This window comes from Cetorhinus maximus, chromosome 18, assembly GCF_964194155.1.
Source record: "Cetorhinus maximus chromosome 18, sCetMax3.hap1.1, whole genome shotgun sequence".
Classification (NCBI taxonomy): Eukaryota; Metazoa; Chordata; class Chondrichthyes; order Lamniformes; family Cetorhinidae; genus Cetorhinus; species Cetorhinus maximus.
In genome coordinates, this window is record NC_135896.1 from 32,040,787 (window position 1) to 32,059,167 (window position 18,381).

At 44.5% G+C, this 18,381-nt stretch overlaps 1 protein-coding gene across 2 annotated transcripts in view; it reads right to left on the reverse strand.

Annotated features, from left to right (window-relative positions):
- Positions 1 to 18,381, reverse strand: part of mdga2a (MAM domain containing glycosylphosphatidylinositol anchor 2a) — a 918,070-nt gene that overhangs the window by 659,307 nt on the left and 240,382 nt on the right. For both annotated transcript variants that reach the window (XM_078562337.1, XM_078562336.1), the window contains exon 3: positions 12,598 to 12,772. In XM_078562337.1, the coding sequence (XP_078418463.1) occupies positions 12,598 to 12,772 (175 nt within the window). The remainder of the gene's footprint in view (positions 1 to 12,597; positions 12,773 to 18,381) is intronic.

Sequence of the window (18,381 nt, forward strand, 5' to 3'; positions counted from 1 at the left end):
ATTCTTCATTAGGATGGAAAGTGAAGTAGTCCGATCCGAAACTAGGGTCCTAAGTCTTAACAAAGGAAACTACGAAGGTATGAGACATGAATTGGCTAAGATAGAATGGGGAGCTTCATTAAAAGGTGTGACAGTGGATAGACAATGGCTAATATTTAAGGAATGAATGTATGCATTGCAACAGTTATACATTCCTTTCTGGCGCAAAAACACAACAGGAAAAGAGGCCCAAACATGGCTAACAAAAGAAATTAAGCATAGTATTACATCCAAAGTTGCTCGAAAAAATAGCAAGTCTAAGGATTGGGAGCAGTTTAGAATTCAGCAAAGGAGGGCCAAGACATTGGTTAAGAGGGGAAAAATAGAGCATGGGAGTAAACTTGCAAAAAACATAAAAGCCATCTGTAAAAGCTTCTATAAGTATGTAAAAAGAAAAAGATTAGTTAAGACAAATGTAAGTCCCTTTCAGTCTGAAATGGGAGAATTTATAATAGAGACAAGGAAATGGCAGAGCAATTAAACAACTACTTTAGTTCTGTCTTCACGGAGGAAGACACAAATAACTTCCCAGAAATACTAGGGAACCATGGGTCTAGTGAGAAGGAGGAGTTGAGAGAAATTAGTATTAATAAAACAATAGTGCAGAAGAAATTAATGGGACTGAAAGCCGATAAATCCCCAGGGCCTCATAATCTACATCCCAGGGTATTAAAGGAGGTGACCATGGAAATAATGGATGTGTTGGTTGTCATCTTCCAAAATTCTGTTTACTCTGGAACAGTCCTGGCAGATTGGAGGATGGCCAATGTAATCCCACTATTTAAAAAAAGAGGGAGGGAAAAACAGGGAATTACAGATTGGTTATCTTAACATTAGTAGTAGGGTAAATTCTAGAGCCTATTATAAAGGATCTGATAACAGGAGACTTAGAAAATATCAAAGGGATTAGACAAAGTCAACATGGATTTATGAAAGGGAAATCACATTTGACAAACCTACTGGAGTTTTTTGAGGATGTAACTAGCAAAATAGATAAGGGAGAACCAGTGGATGTGGTGTATCTGGATTTTCAGAAAGCTTTTGATAAAGTCCCCATAAGAGGTTAGTGTATAAAATAAAAGCACATGGGATTGGGGGTAATATATTGGCATGGATTGAGAATTGTTTAGCAGACAGGAAACAGAGAGTAGGAATAAATGGGTCTTTTTCAGAGTGGTAGACAGTGACTAGTGGGGTACCACAGGGGTCAGTTCATGGTCCCCAGCTATTCACAATATATATCAATGATTTGGATGAGGGAACCAAATGTAACAATTCCGAGTTTGCTGATGACATGAAACTTGGTGGGAACGTGAACGATGAGGAGGGTGTTAAAACGCTTCAAGGTGATTTAGACAGGTTGAGTGAATGGGAAAATACATGGAAGATTCAGTATAATGTGGATAAGTGTGAAGCTATCCACTTTGGTAGGAAAAACAGGATGACAGAGTATTATTTAAATGGTGATAGATTGGGAAATGTTGATGTACAAAAGGACCTGGGTATCCTTGTACACCAATCACTGAAAGCAAGCATGCAGGTTCAGCAAGCAGTTAAGAAGGCAAATGGTACATTGGCCTTCATTATGAGAGTACTTGAGTACAGGAGCAGGGATGTCTTACTGCTGCTGTACAGGGCCTTGGTGAGACCACATCTGTAGTAATGTGTGCAGTTCTGGTCTCCTTACCTAAGAAAGGATATACTTGCCATAGAGGGAGTGCAATGAAGGTTCACCAGGCTGATTCCTGGGCTGGCAGAATTGTATGAGGAGAGATTGGTTGACTAGGCTTGTATGCACTGGAGTTTAGAAGAATGGGAGTAGATCTCATTGAAATATGTAAAATTCTGGCAGGCTGGACAGGTTGAATGCAGGGGTGATATTCCCTCTGGCTGGGTTGTCTAGAACAAGGGTTCACAGACTCAGGATTTGCGGTAGGCCATTTAGGACTGAGATGAGGAGTAACTCCTTCACTCAGAGGGTGGTGAAATTTTCTACCACAGAGGGCTATGGAGGCCAAGTTAGTGAATACATTTAAGAAGGAAGTATATAGATGTCTGGACTCTAAAGGCATCAGGGGGTATGGGGAGAGCGTGGGAGTACGGCGTTGAGATAGAGGATCAGCCATGATCATATTGAATGGTGGAGCAGACTCAAAGGGCCACATGACCTACTCCTGCTCCTATTTTCTCTGCTTCTATGTTTCTCGTTTTAGTTCTTTTCCTTCCATGAATATGAATATTTCTTGATGATTTTGAGATATGCATCACTTGCATCATGCATCATGTTTTGCCAAGGTGCACTTTCATTCCAAGGTTCATGCCTGCCATTACTAGTCTATCTATTTGTTCTTGTAATCCTTCTTCTGTGTGTGCTACAAATGCTTTGTCACCTGCAAATCTAACTGATGTCATCATTCACCCTCAATCTTTACGCCAGATTCCGCGTCTTTAAACACTTCTTTCAATATCTATGCAGAAGCAATGATTAAGAGGACTGATGAAAACAACACCCTTGTTGAACTCCTTTTCCAATTACACATGGTCCCAACTCCCCACTCACTGTTGTTATTTGTCCCACATTATCTATCTCTCAGACTATTCTATTGTCTTTCAGCACTTTCAAGAGCTTAGTCCAGTCAACTTGATGGAATACTTTTTCAAAATTTACGGATCAAACATATAATTCCTGTCCAAATTCTAAACTGAGTTCACTCATTAATCTCATAATGCCAATTGCTTCTCTCTACCCTCTTCCACCCTAGAATCCAAACTGGTCATCTCCAATGTAGTTCTGCACCTTACTGCCCACTCTCTTTGTTGCAATTCTCAACACAGCCTTTGATGCATGGACAATCAGACTAATTGTATGAAAGTCAGAGCAGGGCTTGCCTTTGACCTCTTATGGTGATCATTATTGTCTGCACAAAGTCCTCTGGCCATTCTCCTGGTAAATAAATATTTTCACAATTTCAATGTAAGCAAATGTTGATCTAATCTATTTGTCACCTCTTTATTTCTCCTCTTACATGATTTGATATTAAATTCCCCCACTAGAATTCACAGTTCTTCTCAGTTCTTCCCCCTGTAATTGTATTGGTTAAGGCATCATCACTAGTGAAGTTAATGATGCTCTATTGTTCATCAAGATCCCAAATGCTCTGTTGCCCCCGTTGCATTGTCATCAACCCATACTTCCTTCAGTTTTGTGGGCAAAACTTTTTGAAACATAAATGCGCACAAAAAAGTGTAACTAATAGGAAAGGCCATTATTTTGCCCAGTCCACCAAAATCTTCGTGGTGGACATATTTTTTGACAGAAATGATCAATGGGAGTAACTTCATTCCTATGTTATTGTCTATCTGTTTAACACAATTATATGCACCTTTAAACACAATCTTACTTATATATCTAAAGGGAAAGCCTGTTCTGAGTTCTACGGGCAGAATCATCTGGTCCCGTTGGCATTGGGCATCATGGAGAGTGGGCGGTTGATGACAATATGGCAGGAAAGCCAGAAGTCAGTTTTACGCTGCCGTGAAACCAGTTTGTGCTTGTGCACTCCACCCGTCAATGGCGGGGCGCGTTTCCCAGCTCTGCTTATCGGGAACCTAATTTCAATGCTTTAACATCTCATTATAAGCCCTGCTCGCCGGAATCATTCCTCCACATCAAATTTACCGCCCACTTTGGCATGACTTCTGAATGGTGTGCTTCAAGACTGCCTTTAAAAGGCATGCACCAGGGAGCTGAGGATTTATGAAAATAAAAAAGAAAGATTTTAAAACTGTTAACAACATGACCCCTCATGTGACTCTGTCACATGAGGGGTCATGTTGTTAACAGTTTTAAAATCTTTCTTTTTTATTGACTCTGTCACATGAGCAGGGACATGTTAGAAATTAGTTTGAAAATTTTTTTTTTAATGACAGATTGAAACCTCATCCCAACTGTGGATGAGATTTCGCAAAAAATCCAAAGGCCGCTTGGCATTTTCACCTGCCCGCCAACTGTAAGGTTGGGCGGGCAGCGAAATATTTAATTCAATTAGATCTTTAAAGGCCATAATAGGCCTGTTAATTGTCAGCGGGCGAGCTGCCGACTCCCGTGTGGGCACATCGATTGAAATATCGTGCGAGTGCGCGATGACATCAGGACACTCACCCGATGTCATCGGGCGTCATTTTACGTTCACTCGGGTCGGGCGTGTGCCCATCCGATGAGTGCAATATTCTGGCCAAGATTTCACATTTAAGACTTTTACTGTGACAAGCAGATTAAAATACACATAGATGAAACATTACTTAACAGGCAACTATTACACCAAAATAAAGAAAGGGTATTTTCACATCAACAAATTAATGCAACCAAGATACTTCTCACAACCCCATTTCACTGTGTCCTGCACTTTCAGTAGATGTGTAGCATTACAAGAAAAAGTCCCAAGTTACTCCTAGTTTTCCAGCAGGATCACTTCTCCCTTCCACTCTCAGTCAAAATTTCGACTGTCCTTCAAAAATCGTTCTACTCAGCCTGGGTATTGCAGACCCAGCTTTCACCAGCAAGGTCCACCACAGCGACTCCTTGACCCTTAAATCTACAAAAGCCCTGTCGACTCTATCCCCTTCTTTTCAAACAGAAAACCAACTCTTACAAGCATTCTGTTTGGCTGCTATAACACAAAACAACTTTTCTCTGCACCGTGCCGACTCTTGCGTGTGCCCGCTGACTGAAATATCGCACGATCAGGACGCTCGTCCGATGTCAACGCGCACTATTTCACGCTTAGCCATGTCGGACGTACACCCGCATGCCAAGCTGAAAACCCTGGCCCCAGTGTCTGACAAAGCACTACCCCTCTACTGTGAGTTACAGCGGAAAGGTCTGGAAACTGTCGCTTGATATTTCAATAGGTTTTTGTTTGAGTTTCATCCCCATGGTAGCCAGTTCACAAAGTATCACCTCACCACCCCCTATCCAAAGCATTCTATTTCACCTTAAGTTAATGAATATATTTAAAACATAAATGTCTTGTGAAGCCCAGCACTTATAACACCCCCTTCCTACACTTAGCAAGTGTTTGTTGCCACTTTTGGCCTGTTCTAGGCAGGAAGCCCCGTGTTCACGAAGCCCAGTGGTTAAAATTGTCATGAACTCATCTGCTTCTGTGGGTAAGACATTAACTTATTGCACTGGCGACCCACTGGGAATTAAAATCAACATACATGACAAAACAACAAATATTTACATGAAAATTTGTATGCTGCATTATCACAATGTTCCCAAGCTCTTCAAAGAAAATGGGCCACTTTTGAAGACAGTTACTACTCTAATTAGCGCAAGTACAAAACATATTTTAAGACTGGTGAATAAAAGACATTTCAAATTAATCTCCAAGTTCAGTCTGAGGCTGACCACTACTATCACCATTCAAATTCTGGGGCATATTGATTAAATCCAATTATCAAGCATCTGGAAATGAACTTCTGCTTTCATTGTCCAGGAACAATTCTTTCTGATGTCAGCATACAAATATTTGTCCTGTTCACTTGACACCTGAAATACATATACAAAAATTGTTGGAGATAATTGTCGAAAAGAAATTGGTTTGAAAATAAAAATGAGAACTCAAGATGGGTGAGTCACTACGCTAGGTTCTGATGATGTGTATACCAGATACCTGTTGAAAGATGACAAAGAGGAGATAGTGAAAGCTTTGGTCAAAATGTCCATCATTGATCAGTATACAAATTCTGAAAAGGGTTTGGGATTGCAAAATCTGCATTCAAGAATGGGAGAAGGATAAATTGGGCAACTCTGTACCAGTTAATCTAATGGCAAAGTGGCCAAGCATTTCAAGGGTGAAATTCAACTTCAACGATGGTACAAAATTGCCAGTAATGCTCATCATTGAGAGTCATAACAGCAAAGGAGGCTATTCAGCCCATTGTGTCCACACTACCTCTCCAATATAGAGGTATATCAGCCAAATTGTCCTCACCACTGACATCAGAGCACAAAGTATAACGGTTGACCGATCCCATAATGTCTACCCTGAGACCCACCATAGTTGCAATTCACCTCCTTAAAAGTCACAATTCTACAATCATACAGCATGGAAGGAGCCATTTATCCCATCATGGCTGTGCTGGCTCTTTGAAAGAACTATCCAATCAGTCCCACTTCACTGTTCTTTCTCCATAGCTCTGGAGATTTCTCCTTTTCAAGTGTAAATCCAATCCCCTTTTGAAGGCCATTGTTGAATATGCCTCCACTACTCTTTCAGGGAAAATTCAAGGCAAAATTAGTGAGCAGTTAAAGTACATGGGTTAATCATGACAGCCAGAGGGCAAGTTGTTATGTAAGGTAAAGGTTCATAGAGTTGGAGGTAATATATTAGCATCGAAGGAGGTTTGATTAAAGGATAGGAAGCAAAGAGTAGGGATAAACAGGGCAATTTCAAGTTGGCAGATGAGTGTTGGGGCCTCAGCTTTAAGCAATCTATATTAATAACTCAGATGAAGAGATCGAGAGTAATATATCTAAGTTTGCTGACAATACAAAGCTAGGTGGAAATGTAAATTGTGAGGACACCAAGAGACCACAAAGAGATATAAGGTGGAATTTTATGGTCCCCTGCCAGTGGACTAGCAGGCAGAGGGGACCATAAAACTCTCTACCCATCTGCCCTTGCCCTAATTGAGGCTTTTAAGTGGCCAATTATAGTGGCTTCCCACACAGCCTCAATTTTGATGCTCATATAAGGAGTTTAGTGGCAGGTCACCCTGCATGGGCCTCGGGTGGAAGGAGGTGGTGCACACTCAGAAGCTCCCTTTCTACACAGGTGACAACCCCCGCCCCCCCAACAATGTCTGTTCCCTGACCTCTCCATAAAGGTCCCAACTCCGGGCCTCACCTCTCCTCCCAGCCATGAGACACTCCCCACCCCCTTACCTGGTCCTGGACTCTGGGACTTAGAATCTGGGGACAGCTTGTAGTCCCAGTCCTGACCACTGTTGTCACCGGTGCTGCTGGGACTACAGAGCTGCCAGTCAATCTGACTGGCTGCCAGAACACTGCAGCGGGACTTCCCCCTGTAAGAGGCAGAAGTCCCATCTCCAGCCAATTAACACAGCTCGGAGTGTTAAATGGTTGTGGGGCTGTTGTGATTGGTGGGGGTGCATACCCCTGCAACTCTTTGGGTGGCGAGCCAGAAAACCCCAGCATCTGAAAAATCCTGTCTGTAGACAGGTTAAGTGAATGGGCAACAAGGTGGCAGGTGAGTACAATGTGGGAAAGTGGGAAGGTGTTCACTTTAGTAATAAGAATAGAAAAGCGGAATATTTTTTTAAAGGAGTAAAACTTTTAAACGGTAATGTTCAGAGAGGCTTGGATGTACTCTTACAAAGAGCATGTAAAGTTAGCAAGCAGGTACAGCAAGCAATTAGGAAGGCAAGTGGCATGTTGGCTTTTATTACATGGGGGTTGGAGTACAAAAAGAAGGAAGTCTTGCAATTTTTTAGGGCTTTGTTGAGGCCATGCATTAAGTACTTTGTGCAAAAACAAAAATACCTGGAAAAACTCAGCAGGTCTGACAGCATCTGCAGAGAGGAACACAGTTAACGTTTTGAGTCCGTATGACTCTTCAACAGAACTAAGGAAAAATAGAAAAGAGGTGAAATATAAGCTGGTTTAAGGGAGGGTGGGACAGGTAGAGCTGGATAGAGGGCCAGTGATAGGTGGAGATAGCCAAAAGATGTCATAGACAAAAGAACAAAGAGGTGTTGACGGTGGTGATATTAGCTAAGAAATGTTCACTGGTGACATTAAGGGTAGAAAGCAGGACGAGCAAGGTACAGATAGCCCTAGTGGGGGTGGGGTGGGGGGGAAGGGATCGAAATAGGCTAAAAGGTAGAGATAAAACAATGGATGGAAATACATTTAAAAATAATGGAAATAGGTGGGAAAAGAAAAATATATATAAATTATTGGAAAAAGGGGGATCGGAAAGGGGGTGGGGATGGAGGAGAGAGTTCATGATCTAAAGTTGTTGAACTCAATATTCAGTCTGGCAGACTGTAGTGCCTAGTCGGAAGATGAGGTGCTGTTCCTCCAGTTTGCGTTGAGCTTCACTGGAACATTGCAGCAGGCCAAGGACGGACATGTGGGCATGAGAGCAGGGTGGAGTGTTGAAATGGCAAGCGACAGGGAGGTCTGGGTCATGCTTGCGGACAGACTGAAGGTGTTCTGCAAAGCGGTCACCCAGTCTGCGTTTGGTCTCTCCAATGTAGAGAAAACCACATTGGGAGCAGCGAATGCAATAGACTAAATTGAGGGAAGTGCAAGTGAAATGCTGCTTTACTTGAAAGGAGTGTTTGGGCACTTGGACGGTGAGGAGGGGGGAAGTAAAAAGGCAGGTGTTGCACCTTCTGCGGTTGCATGGGAAGGTGCCGTGGGAGGGGGTTGAGGTGTAGCGGGTGATGGAGGAGTGGACCAGGGTGTCCCAGAGGGAACGATCCCTGCGGAATGCCACGGGGGGGCGGGTGAAGGGAAGATGTGTTTGGTGGCATCATGCTGGAGTTGGCGGAAATGGCAGAGGATGATCCTTTGAATGAGGAGGCTGGTGGGGTGATAAGTGAGGGCAATGGGGACCCTATCATGGTTCTGGGAGGGAGAGGAAGGTGTGAGGGCGGATGCGCGGGAGATGGGCCGGACATGGTCGAGGGCCCTGTCAACCACCGTGGGTGGAAAACCTCGGTTAAGGAAGAAGTACTTTGTGCAGTTCCGGTGTCCGTATCTAAGGAAGGATAGACTTCCTTTCAGGTTCACTAGATTGGTGCCTGGATTAGGATGGTTGTCCTGTGATGATAGACTGAATAAATTATGTCTAAACTCTCTGGGGTTTAGAATAATGAGAGACAACCTTAGAGAAACAGATAAGATTATGAAGGGTAATGTCAGGGTAGGCACTGAGAGTTGTTTCCCCTGGCTGGTGAATCTAAAGCAGGGGTGTACAGTCTCAGGACAAGGGGTCAGTCATTTAGGACTGAGATGAGGAGAAATGTCTTCACCCACAGGGTTGAGAATCTTTGAAATTTTCTACCCCACAGGGTTGTGGATGCTCCATCACTCACACAATTTTGATCTCTCAGGAAATGATGGATACTGGAGTGGGCAGGAAAATGGAACTGAGGCAAAATATCAGCCGTGATTGCACTGAATGGCAGAACATGTTCAAGGGGCCATATGGCATGCTCCTGCTCCTGCTTTTGTTTTATGTTCTTATGTTTGAAAAATCTGTTACAGGTTTATTTGTAGGACTTATTAAATGGCTGAAGGGATTTAAGCAAATATCATGTACATGGATTTTCAAAGAGTGAAAATGTCTCACAGGAGGCTTGTTAGAAACATTCAGACATACATTATAAGATGAAATCCAGCTCTTGGATTAAAAGTTATTTGACAGCTTGGAATCAAAGTTAAATGTGTTTTTGATCACACTGGAGAATGGTGAAACTGTGACCCAGGCATCAGGGCTTAGTTCACCTTTGTTTGTTCATGGTACATTGGATGCTCTGGCCTTGAACAAAAGGAGCACAATCTCAAAATTTGCTAAAGACACAAAGGTTGGCAAAAAGCCAAAGACTTCAGGAAAACACAGACAAGCTAGCGGCTATAATTTAATGGGGATAAGTGTGGGTGGAAAAACAAGGAATGACATTTTGCATTCAATGAAAAGAAGCTGAAGGGTGTGGATAAATAAAAGAAACATTATTTTGCATTGTATAACTAGAAGCATAGAATATTGGAGTGAAGAAGTCTTGATGCATTTGTACAAAACATTGAGTACTGAACACAGTTTTGGCTATTGTTGTAATAATATTAAAACTATACAGAATGGATGAGTGTAGATTCAGCAGAACAATGCTAAGGATGAGAAACAATAGTTATAAAAGAGATTCAAGATATTGGGACTACTTTCACTGGAGTAGAAGAGGCTGGGGAAGTTAATAATGGCCCAGGTTTTGCAGTGGGAATTATGGCAAAGCTTTCAACATTTGCTGCCAATACACCACTGAAACTGATGACAGGGAGTCCGAACTTACGCAGAAGAACACAGAAATCCAAAAATTGCTGTCAGTGATTCTGCATTTCTCCTGATGTTGTTAACATAATCCCACCACCCCCTCCCCCCCAACCCCCGGCTTCAATCAATGGTAAATCTATGAATGGACAAAAATCATCCATTTTCACACTTGGCCTGGCCCTGAAAATCCATGAAAATTCACACCTTGTTGAAGGAGGTGTAATTGGTCTTTTAAAAGCATACTAACTTTATAATTACTGCTAAACACTTTCATTGAACAATAGTCTGGAGCAAATAAACATCAAAAGCAGCATTAAAATGAGCTCTTTACTTTAAAATCACTGCTCTGCTGAAGCTACTCCAACAGCTCCAAATAAATTGGCAGGAAATTAGGAACAACAAAAGTCTACAATAAGCAAGGAAAGCTGCTCCTGAAAAGCTAATTTTATATGAATTGAATGTCAAATTTCTCCATTATGATAAAAAAAATTCCCAGCATTTTTAAAATAATGCATTAAAGGATGCTTATCTTTATTTTCGCTTCTATCTTAATCCAATCATATTCATTTCTTCCACCGTCTGAAAATTTAAGGGTGAAGTGAGTGGTAAAAGTGCTGGGGGAATCAGTAAAGAGGACTCATTAATTCACCATACGTAGGGAGAGGTGTCAGTAACATTGTCTTTATACGGAGAATCACCGGAGCATGGAATGAGAAGGCTGTCGCAGCGGCATTAGTTTAAGATTGTGCTGGCATAGACACAATGGTCTAAATAACATCCTCTGTGCTGTCAGCTTCTATGGTTCCAGATATATTCCTTTGTCTGCTGTTTTGACAGAGGTATTAACTAATTCATTTTCAATGTGTTAGTAAATTTATTAAAGTAGTGGACAAGGCAATGCCACATGGGTGCATGCTAATGTCGGCTCTTGGGTCACATTGCTAGTCATCTCCTTGACCACTGGACTATCATTCCTTAAAAAATGATTGAATATTTAACCTCATAGTTCTGGAACAAATATAAATCAATAACATTACACAGTACATACTTTCAAAAATGCTATTATTAAGACAAGCTTTTTGTTTTTAAAATTGCTGCTGTACTTGAGCTACTCCTACTGCGCCGATAAACTGGTTGGAGATGAGGAAACAGGAAACAAAGTGTGACTGTAGCATGGTTAGTCTGTTCATGTTGAAAACAGCAGCCTTGGCTGTGCTCCAGGCAGATAACTGTACTCAAAATCGTTTCCAATTACATCTTTTCGATTAACAAATTGCTGGCAGTGAATTTAAAACATTTCCAATTCTTCCTCCAAGGAGCAGGCTGGTAAGTGGTGGTGGGGGGGAAGGGGAGGGGGGGGAGGGGGGGGAGGTGAAATGGGGGTGGGATGGTGGAGGATGCAATGCCCGTCAATTATCCGCTTCTGCAAGTATTTTTCCAGTGGTGAAGTAGGTGTCCTTCGGCCAATTCAGGCCTTTAAATGGCCAATTAATGATCACTTAAGGCCCTCTTCCCACCACCGCTGCTATTTTAACAGTAGCAGGGGGTGCCATTGCCCTGTGACAAGGCCACCAGGGTGGCTGTGGGTTTGGGGAGCTCCCTCTTGTTCAGGCACCCCATGCCCAATGGAGCCCCCCACCACCAGCAGCAAGGGCACACCTGCATGAACCACAGCCCCTCAGCATAAACCTGGCCTCTTGATTGCCACCCCACACCCCCTTGCTGGGCTTGTCTGACTGGCTCAGATGAGGTAGCCCCACTAGCCTTGAACTCCGGCTTCCAGCAACGCTCCTACTTGGGGTCTGACTGCAGTCCCAGCAGTGGCCACCACTCTTGATGGCACTGCTGTGGGTGGAGCACTACCAGCCCTCTGATTGGCTGGCAGCTCTTGCAGATGGGACATCCTCCCTCATGGGGGCAGAAGACAGGACCTCAGGCAACTAATTGCCTGACGACCATAAAATTCAGTTGCTGGCAGAGGCTCTGAGTAAAATTCGGCCTAATGTTTGAGGTGTGGACTCCGCAGCAGAATTTTCAGCTTTTATAGGATTTTTTTTTGTTTGTTTTTGGCTTTTAAACTTTTCCTACAAAATGAAAATTCAAATCTAGATCCAAACTAAAAAATATCAAATCCAAGTGCAAACATATTCCTAATTCTAATATTCCTCTCACAGACAATGGCCTCATTTCAAACCTCTAGCATACAGTCCATTGTAACATTAGGTTTTATATCATATGCAACACATGTCTTTTTGTCCCAGGAGGCTCCCAGTGCAGCCACACTTCACAAGCAGGAGATAGGAAAACAGTTCAGTGCTTATGGTTTTCTCTTGCATTCCTTCGGTCCTACAGCCTCTGTACTTTCACAATTGCGGCTACATGTGTACAAAGCAATCCTGATCTTTCCCGGATTTGAAACTATGCTTGATGTGGTGCCTGAAAAGTGTCAATGCGCCTGCCGCGGGTTACTTACAGTATACATCTACTCTGATGGACTTGATTGCAGGGGTGCTCAAGCCATTGTCAGCCTTGCAGTAGTAACGGCCTCCCTGGTGGCGCTGGATTCTTGTGATCCTCAGGGTCTCATTGAAGACACTGTTATCGTGGAACCTGTCAGAGGCACTTCCTGCTGTTTTGGTCCATCTGATCTGAGCAAGCATCATTAGAGAGGGTTATTACACACTGTACTGAAGGCAGAAAACACAAAAAGAGCCTAGCAATTAATAAGATAGGTTTCTGAATTATTTAGAATCTGTCATATTTCTGATAAATTAACAGGGAATCTAAACATTTTATGAACCATTTTGTTGCAAAGGGTTAAAAGAAACGACACTGACGAAGCCTAGAACATAGCCAAAATTTCTGAGTCTACACAACAGCTCTTACTTTGAACAATATTCAAACCAAACATTGCTCTAAACTAATCAACATTCCCTAAAGTTGCTGCTGGGATATTGTGGTATAATTTCATCTGTACATGGGAACTCTGGGTAAATGTCAACCCCTTTCCATGATCTTGTGTCTGGTATACTTTCATATCCTTCACATGATGCCATCAACAAGATGCATGTTGCTTGCACACAGATTTTTTATTTTGGTGCACAAAAAGCCACAGTAAATAGCAGCATTTTGTAAACATTAAACAAGTGTTAACTATTTAGGTCCTGAGCTGAACATTATTGCATTTAATATCTTTCAGCATCTTGAATGCGCATCTTGTAAAGTATAGACGCCGGGCTAAATTTTTGCTTCAGGGCCAGGAAACAGAAATTGGGACTGCTTCCACATCCTAAAACTGCCTCTAATGGGAAACAGTCACTGACTTAAGCTTTTCACCGAGGAGTCCCCTTATTTGGCACAGAGACAGGTTCCCTGCCCAATTAAGAGCATCAGCATGCTCTCGAAGCCAGAGGGCCAGAGGAGCAACAGGCTGTTATAAAGGCTAAGGAACTGAGGAAGGTGCTTCAATATGACGTTACCCTCTCACCAACTTTTTTTGAAACTTTAAATAACAAATAGGGAAAGCAGCCAGGCCCTCTGCCCCCACCCCGGCCAGCCACTGAGTGCCCGCCTCCAGGTAGTTGAACTGCTTTAGAAACTGGAAGCAGACTGGAATATCCCAGAGAGCCTCCTTTCAGTGTCCTTAACAAAGCTCTTAAAGAGCTTAATCAGCTACCCACCTCACGAAGATGTCAGGCCCCAAACCCATGGCCAAATTGGCCGATGCCGGGAAAGGGGTCAGGAAACTGGCATGCTGGCCAGCACCAATATTTTCGGGCCCTGTCAGCCTCTGTTCCCGACCTGAGCAGGGCCCAGAAATCCTGTCCATAAACTCCCATCAACATCACCAGTGAGAACACACACAACTTGATTTATCATCTAATGGTTACAAATCCCTTCTATAGCAAGGGCCATTTAGAATGTGACCCAGAAAAGTGTACCAGGGATTATAGGCCCTAAGCCTGGAATAATAAGTTTATTTTAAATATTTCCTGAGCGGGAAAGTGTATTGAAATGCCAGCAGGGTTTTACTCCAGCTTTAGATGACATATTAAGTCCTGCTGATCTGTAAGTGATTTTCACCACGGTGTATTTGGGTGGGTGAAATCTACTTTAAACTACTAATAAATGCAGAATGATTAGCAGTGGGGGGGAATTTACTGGTTCTAATCTTTGAGTACTTGTATTTCAATTTCCCATTTCATCTTTCTTTGTAACAGGCTGCTGCAGTAGTAACACAGGCTCATAATCACTCAGAACCGAGTTCACACTAGCCAATTTCATTTCATTTAAGAGGTCCGCATTCTAGTTGATCACGCCAAAAAAAAGACCCAGAAAGATGAGAGGAAGGGCACGTGATGTGTCTGTGTCTGCTTTGGATTCAAAGTACTTTTGCTTTGCAACATAGAGCACTGCATATTACAGCAGCAGAATATACATCGACTTCGGCAGTGGAGCTCTCCAGCACTATTAAAAGGTGGGGCGTAACAACAACTTATATTTATATAGCACCCTTAACATAACAAAATCCCCCAAGTTGCTCCACAGGAGCATTATGAAACAAGGTCGGACACCAAGCAACGTAAAGGGATATTAAGCTAAATGACCAAAAATTTGGTCTAAGAAGTACACATTAAAGGATGTCTAGAAGGAGGAAAGTGAGGTAGAGTGGTGGAGAGGTGTAGGGAGGAAATCCCAGAGCTTGGGGCCTAGACAACTAAAGTCATGACCACAAGAGGCCAGAATTAGAGGAGCACAGATATCTCGGTGGGTTGTGGATCTTGAGGAGTTTACAGAGATAGGAAGGAGTTAGACCATGGAGGGATTTGAAAGCAAGATGAGAAATTTAAGGCCAAGACATTGCTTGACCAGGAGCTAATGTAGGTCAGCGAGCACAGGGGTGATAGGGAAATGGGACTTGCTGCAAGTTCAGACACAGGCAATAGAGCTATGGAAGATCTCAAGTTTACAGATGGTAGAATGTGGGAGACCAGCCAGAGGTGCATTGGAATAGTCAGGTCTAGAGATAATGAAGGCATGGATGAGGGTTTCAGCAGCAGATCAGCTTAAACAGGGTCAGGTGATGTTGCAGAGGTGGAAATAGGTGGTCTTAGTGATGGCACGAACATGAGGTTGGAAGCTCATCTCAGGATCAAATGTGACATCAAGGTTGCGAACAGACTGGCTTAATCTTAGACTGTTGCCAGGGAAAGGGATGGAGTGGGCAGCTAAAGAATGGAGCCTGGAGCAGGGACCAAAAACAATGGCTTCAATCTTCCCAATATTTAATCAGAGGAAAGTTCTGCTCGTTCAGTACTGGATGTCGGATAAGCAGAATGGTCATTTTCAAAAACAGCATTACAATAAGATTCTGGCATAAAACTGATCAGTATAACTGACAGGAAATGTACTGAGTGAATATAAATGGGTTTTGGCAAACAGGTTTTGAGTAGTATGTCCATAAAGCTGCAACAAACAGTGATGACAATAAGTACATTCCTGAAATCCTCACTCATTCAGTCTTGAGGACTAGGTGCACAATGATACTTTATATCCATATAGCTATAGCTTAGATTGGGTCAGCACACACTGACATTTTGAGAGCATTGGGATGAAGTGAACTAGTGCCGGTTGGACAATAATTCCAGCTGACCTGACTCAGGACAGTTGATGTGTTTCCAGCCATCTGATTAGTAATACTGTAAGTTTTAAAACAATTGTATGGAATGCATGCATCAAAGGCAAATACAATTTTCATTTGCAGTAAGGAGCAGAGTGAGAAACAGTTTTGATAAGTTCATTAAATCCAAATTTATTTATTTATTCAAATATAAGTAATTGCTGTGATTTCAACTGAAAGGCTACCAACACCTAAGCACCTAAGGGCTGAATTTTCCGGTTGGTGGAGGGGGTGTGGGACGGCGTGGGGGGGTTGGTGGTGCGGACCCAATCGCTGCCGGCGATCGGGTCTGTGCCGCCATGTTACGCTGGTGGGCCAATTAAGGCCCGCCCAGTGTAATGCGCGACTCTCGAGGATAGCGGGATTGGGCAGGCAGCGGCAGGAATGCATTGTCCGCAGGCCCAATGGTGACCTGGAGGCCTGTTTATCGGAAGCGCTGGCAGCCTTTGCAAGGCTGCTCACAATGGCAAGTGGAAGGGCTCACCAGAGGGCTTCTGGTGAGCAGGCCAGGCCGGAGGGTAGGGTGGGGGGCCATGTACCCCTAATTTTTCGGATGATTGCCTTGCTTCCCTCCTCGAGGAGGTAGCAGCACGGCAGGAGGTGCTGGTTCCCCAGGATGGGAGGAGGAGGCCCCCCCACATGGCAAAACGTACTTGGAAGGAGGTAGCGGAGGTGGTGAGCTCCTGTGGCGCACCTGGATCAAGTGACGCAAGCGCTTCAACGACTTGTTGCGCTCTGGCAGGGTGAGGACCATGTTTATATTGGTCATGTAACCCAGCAGGTCAGCTTACCCCCCACTGCTGCACCACGCCCCCTACCAAAAGTCTCAGTGTAGTGAATGCATTGAATCATTGACAGCATTTGCCCTTTGCTGGGTGGGCAAGAAGATACTGCCCATGCTGAGGTCAGCCTGAGAGGGTGATGAGGAGATGTGTTTTACCCCCGCGGCATGTGTTACACTGAGTCCTACATGACTAGGTTGGGGGCAACCTGGAGGAGCTGCTCCTAGGCGCCGTGCTTGAACTACAGGACATGTCCAAGTCAGGGTGATGATATGCTGGGAGGGGAGCTTCAAGGTGGCGTGGCAATCAACCATCTGCTGACCTCTGCGCTCCACGTGCTTGCGCCTCATTGCTATGGAAGGATATACCATGTGGTGCCTAATGTGATGTAGGCAGCATGTGTCCAAGGGGGGCGTGGGGGGATGTGGAGCAGGCCTAGCATCTTTGTGTGAGTGTTTGACAGCAGCGGAGTGAGGAGGCTCTGGAGCCCTGATATGACTCACTCTGGTTGGGGTGGGCCGTGCGCAAACAGAGTCCATGTGCAATTTGCACTAATCAATGCTCGTCTCTCATTTTCAGGAGAAGAATGCTCTTAACACGGCAGAGGGTGTGAGGACTGACGGCGGCCAGGCGCAGATCACCATTCTAAGCCGTTTTGAGCAGGAGGCCCTGGATCTGGAGAGGCGCCATGTGCCATTGTCCACTGGTGTTGGTGAGGCTGGGATGCCACAGCCAAGTATTTATGCCCAACGGTGAGGTCAGCATTGTCCTCCCAACAGCCATAGCAGTGCTGGTTGTTAATTGATTTAATTTTGCAACATGGCTTGACCATTGGTTATGGAAGGATGAGCACATAATTATCCGGGGGACAGGGATGCACTTTGACATTGTCTTCATGTTAACTGATCCAATGTCCTTCTTCTTCCTTTCAGCATCATTGGAGCAGGGCCGGGAGGAGGAGCAGCAGAGGCCCCATCTCACACCTGAGGGCCCTGAAGTCTCACCAGCGTCACCCCATCTCTGTGAGGCAGGTACCAGCGCAGATACTAGCATCTCGGTGAGAATCCGAACATCGGCTAGTGTCTCGGGCACAGTGGTGAGGGCACTTCACAGTCGCAGGAGGAGCTGGCCGAGACAGAGAGTGCCCATGGTGCCAGCAGTCGGAGGACTGCAGGGGACCAGGCACATGCTCAGTCGGTGCCTGATGATGTGCTTCTGGAGTTTTCCGCAATGCCGCAGGTGCAGGAAATGCGGCCGGGTGTGCGGGAGCATCTGGGGGAGATACATGAGGCTATGCTTGGCTTGGTCTCCATGGTGGAGGAGTCTACGCAGATGATCGCCGAAGCAATGAGCCACATGTCCGAACGCCATGCATCCTCCATGGAGAGAGTGGCGACTCTCGTGGAGAGGCTCCTCCAGGAGACCTGTCAGGGCTTCCTGGGGGTGCGCTCTGACCAGCAAGCCCTCACATCGGCATTGACCTCAGCTGGTCAGTACCAGTGTGGGAGATGGTGTGGGCATCAAGTTTCCCAGCTCAGTGCCCATCCATCCACGATGAGCAGTGAGGTTTGAAGTGACCTCACGTCGGCGCAGCAGCCGCCTGGCTTCTCTGCGGGTATCTCCCAGGGTCCTCTGCCCCTCTCCCAGTGACAGTAGCATTCTGTGAGGCTGTAACGACTGGGGAGATGCCAGCTGTGGAACTGGCAGCCTCCTCCCAGGCGGGGCCAGCACAGGCTCCACGGGCCAAAGGACGACCGCCAAGGTTATCGAGGCCAACAGGACAGCAGAGTCAGCA